At 31.5% G+C, this 4,470-nt stretch overlaps 1 protein-coding gene across 1 annotated transcript in view; it reads left to right on the forward strand.

Moving 5' to 3' along the window:
* The first annotated feature begins 920 nt into the window (after nt 1-920).
* Nucleotides 921-4,470, forward strand: part of LOC106462382 (zinc transporter 2-like) — a 24,583-nt gene continuing 21,033 nt past the window's right edge. Inside the window, exon 1 of the mRNA XM_013922310.2 lies at nt 921-1,526. Coding sequence (XP_013777764.2) covers nt 1,083-1,526 — 444 coding nt within the window. The 5' untranslated portion in view covers nt 921-1,082. The remainder of the gene's footprint in view (nt 1,527-4,470) is intronic.

The raw sequence follows: 4,470 nt of genomic DNA on the forward strand, positions 1-4,470 counted from the left end.
AAACATGTCGCCATGCACATCAATTTATAAAAAGAAATATATAAATTCAAGCTAAATAAAACATTGCATAATTAGACGAGCTATTTCACTGACTTATCACTTCTAAGTAATTTTGCTGAAGAAATATGGATGTATATTGAAATTTATATGTATACTCCAGTTTGCATTACGTTAACTGAATATCGGAAGGGTAACCTTTATAGTACTTTTATACTTCAAAATATCGAATCCATATCTCTAATGTTTTATTGGAAGTATTTTTCTGAAATTTTTTGTTTATTTGTAATTAAGTACAAAGTTACACAATGGACTATCTGTGCTGTGCCCATCACGGATATCAAAACCCGGTTTTTGCGTTATAAAATCTTCTGATTTTACATCTTCGCCATTGAGGAGATTTCTTTTTTTTTTCTGTTTTTTTTTTAGGCTTTTTCTGCCATATTTTTATTGTTGTGTAGTATGAATATCAAAACTCACATAATACTTAAGAAAACTTCATAAGAACTAACCTGTGACTTTCAGAAGTTTATAATAACCTTTTTACTTTCAAATACAAAATTCCTGCTAATACAGTGATTGAATTCAAAAACCTATTTAAGTGTTCTCTTCATCAAAGTTAAACATTGTTTTAGTATTCTCATTTGGTTTATACAACTTAAAAAGCATTACTACAGTAACAGTATGTGAAATATGCACATTTTAGAGCGCTAATATTATTTATATTGTTATAAAAAGAGATTTTTGTTTTTGTTCCAGAGAGTGTTACCATAACGCTACCGTAATCTACACTTGTGATTGAACTGTTAGTCATGATATAGTTGACGTATGCCTAATTTGATTACATATACATTCCTTTGATAACACAAAATTTCCTAACTAGAAGACTTACTTTGTGGTAGTGTTGTGGGACGTGCTTTTAATCATTTTAAAAAATTGTAGCACTATTCTTACAATTCCATTACTATTTTAATGTACTTTTATAGCCCGATAAGCTCGTATACAGTTTTAAAAAATCTACTTTCTTGATTTGTGTAATAGGAAGATGCATTGATACAACATACAGTTACAAGACGTTCAGTGATATGGAAAGATCTTTAAACTTACATCGGGAGGGCGTTGATCAATGTGTCAGTTCGTGTGTTTCAGTCGGGCAAAGTCAAAGTCCAAGAGAATATGTGGCACCAAACAATCCGTTTCATAAAAGCTTTTGTAGCATAGATCGTAATCTAAGTCATGAAGAAGAATTATTTACTCTAGAAAATTCTAGACTCTACTTTATGGAGGATGAGGAGGCTTTGGATCCTAATATTAATAATAATATTTTTAGGCCCAACGTGTGTAGAAGATATCGCAGTTTGTCGTCTTCATCCATGGGACCAGCTTCAAATGCAAATAGAGCGCGACATAATAATGGTGGGAAAAGAGATACAAGAGATTCAAACTCAATAGCTAAATTTATTGAAAATGGGTATTCAATCGGTTACTTAATAGAAGACCATGTCCTGGATGATGATCAACCATTACTAGTTAGTAATAGCCTTTAAACTAACCTGCTAAATCAGTAAATCACAAAATGATAAAATTAGTAATAATTAAATGCTAATACTACTAGTAAGTTAGGGCATAGTCATAGGAATATAAAGAAAGTCACTAAAGTTATAGTACACTACACCAATGAAAATCAATATTAGAGATTCCAAGTTTTAGAAATGAACATCACATGAATAGTTCTATAGGGGTTTGGGGCAATGTGATCTAACTAAATTAAGCTCCAACCCAGCAGTTTTGCAGTGAATCATCTGTATTATATATGTCTTTAAAACCAGTATCCCATTAATATGGCTACTGTAAAACATGCAAAGCTGCTGGGTAATTAATTATCATAGTGTTATGTTATAATAATTATTTTTAAATTAATGATAGTAAAAACTAAACATTTTATGAGAAGAACTTTAAAAATATGACCAGTAAACTTCTCATTAGATTTTACTTTTAATTAGAATACTAGTGATTATAATTAAATTCTGATCAAAGAAATCTACTCATTATATTTTTGGCCATAATCCCCATAAAATCTTATGGTCAGTTTAACCATCTAATGCACAGTGTAATCTACAGGTAACAAACCTATCTTTGTTACTTAATACACATACAAATACTTCAGTTCAATAAAGTTGAATTCTCTTACATCCAGGTAGCAATCTAACTAAACCATTGAATTTGTTTGGTGGTTCCTCAATTTAACAATATTACTTTTATACAACATACCCATTTATAACTTACTAAAATATATTTCATAAAAACATTTGTTGTGCAATATAGACCTACTTAAGTCAAAAATTAAAAGAAAAATGTGTGCAATAAATCCGTAAACTGTACTATGCTAACAATTCATGGTAATCTTAATAATAAAAAATTGAAAAGTAATAAAAAATATAAATAATGTACATTTAGCACTATAACCAATACTGTTAATGAAACTGACATTAAATAATAGAACTTCCAAAACACATTGATTTGCTATACCTTAATTAAAAAGTATTAAACTGCTTAAGTCCTCAGACAGAATAAGTTCATTGAGTGTATGTGCAAGAGCTTCAAAACCGTGAACTGGATGTCAGGAGCCACTGATCAGTAGTCACATCTGCGACACACTTACTTTATCCAAGACACTTTAGATCTCTTTTGTTGTTTGGTTATTCAAAGTTATGGGGCTATCTTTACAGCTACTTTTCATTTTTCCAAGATCTATCCATTTTTAATTTTCTTACCTGTGTTCAAGACCTGCTTTACGCATCATATTTCCAACATACTTCTCTTTCCAGACTTAGCCATCTTGCCAATTTTGTCAATTTGGATTACTGAGCGAATTACTTAACAATTAAGTTTATAGTAATGTTGTAAGTTATCTATAAATATTGGGAAGAAACGAGAGATTGAACATTTTCATGAACCGAATCGCATTGTCTTATGACAAACTTTTCATTTGTCTTATGGCAAGCTTTCGTTCTTTTTTTATTGTTGTTAAGCGCAAAGCTACACAACATGTTATTTGTGTTATTCCCTCTCTCCACAGGGATCGGATCCAGATCGTTAACATTATTACCCTTTGACTTTATGAGTTCTTGTAGTCTTGTATCTTCCTTATAAAATCCTTTTGATGCTGCTTCTGGGTGTTTTCAGTCAAACTGATATGATATTGACACTTCTGATTCTTTTAACAGTGATGGTTTATAGTTTTATACTTCTTCTCTCGTGTCCAAGCCTTTGGATAGCTTGGAATGGTGATAAGATGTTTTTTTCACATTCAGTTGAACATTCTCGTAATGAATCTATTTCAAATATAAAAGGATACTCTTGTCTCTGTATTTTATTTCAATTTCACCTGAGTAGCCCAACCTGGTTGGGTGGTTAGTGTGCTTGACTCACAATTTGAGGGTCGTAGGTTTGAATCTTTGTCCCATCAAACATGCTTGCCCTTTCAGCCATGGGGGCATTATAATATGATGGTCAATCCTACTATTTGTTGTTAAAAGAGTAGCCCAAAAGTTGGTGGTGGATGGTTATGACTGGCTACCTTCCCTCTAGTCTTTTACTGCTAAATTAGGGATGACTAGTGCAGATAGCTCTCATGTAGCTTTGCGCAAAATTCAAAACAAACCAAATAATCTAAGTAGGAAAATCATAGGATAATTTTTGATTCACCAAGGTTTTCAAATCGCATAGCCAAGATTTTTTATAAGCCTAATTGAAGATTATGTCTTATTTATATTTCATTCATATGTCTTCATGAAAGAGGTTATATAGTTATTTAAGAAGCCCTATCTTCAAGTATTGCTTTATGGTGTGGAATCCTTATGTGAAGAAAGATAAATGTATCAACAAATTAATATCTTCTGGAAAATTAATGACTTACAAGAATGGAATGAAAATAGTTAACATCATTGGAATATAGAGAGTGAAGAGCTGATGTGTTAATATAATATTTTGTGGCAACATGGGATCTATTGGTTCATCTCGGCTGTTCCATCCTCAAAACTAAATTAAAATGATTAAATAAAATAAAATAAAATTTTTTTAAACCCAGCCCTTTTCATTCATATACTTATCAAGCTTTTTCTTAAACTCACTTAAATTTACTGCCTCTACAACATCTGAAGGCAACCCATTCCAAAGGCCAACCACCCTGTTAGAAAAATAAAACTGTCTTAGCTGAAGATGACTCCTACCTTGCCAAAATTTATATTTGTGTTCCCTAGGCCTACTATTCTCAATGTTAAATATAAAAAAGATGATACATCAACACTACTAATTCCCTTTACAATCTTAAACATCTCAATCAGATCCCCACTAACTTCTTTTTACAAGAGAAAACAACTTGAGAGATTTCAACCTCTCCTCATATGGTAACCCATCCATCCCAGGCACCATTCTAGTAACCCTTCTCTGAACCCTTTCCAACAATTCAAT

The sequence above is a fragment of the Limulus polyphemus genome, unplaced genomic scaffold (assembly GCF_000517525.1).
Source record: "Limulus polyphemus unplaced genomic scaffold, Limulus_polyphemus-2.1.2 Scaffold1154, whole genome shotgun sequence".
In the NCBI taxonomy this organism is placed as follows: domain Eukaryota; kingdom Metazoa; phylum Arthropoda; class Merostomata; order Xiphosura; family Limulidae; genus Limulus; species Limulus polyphemus.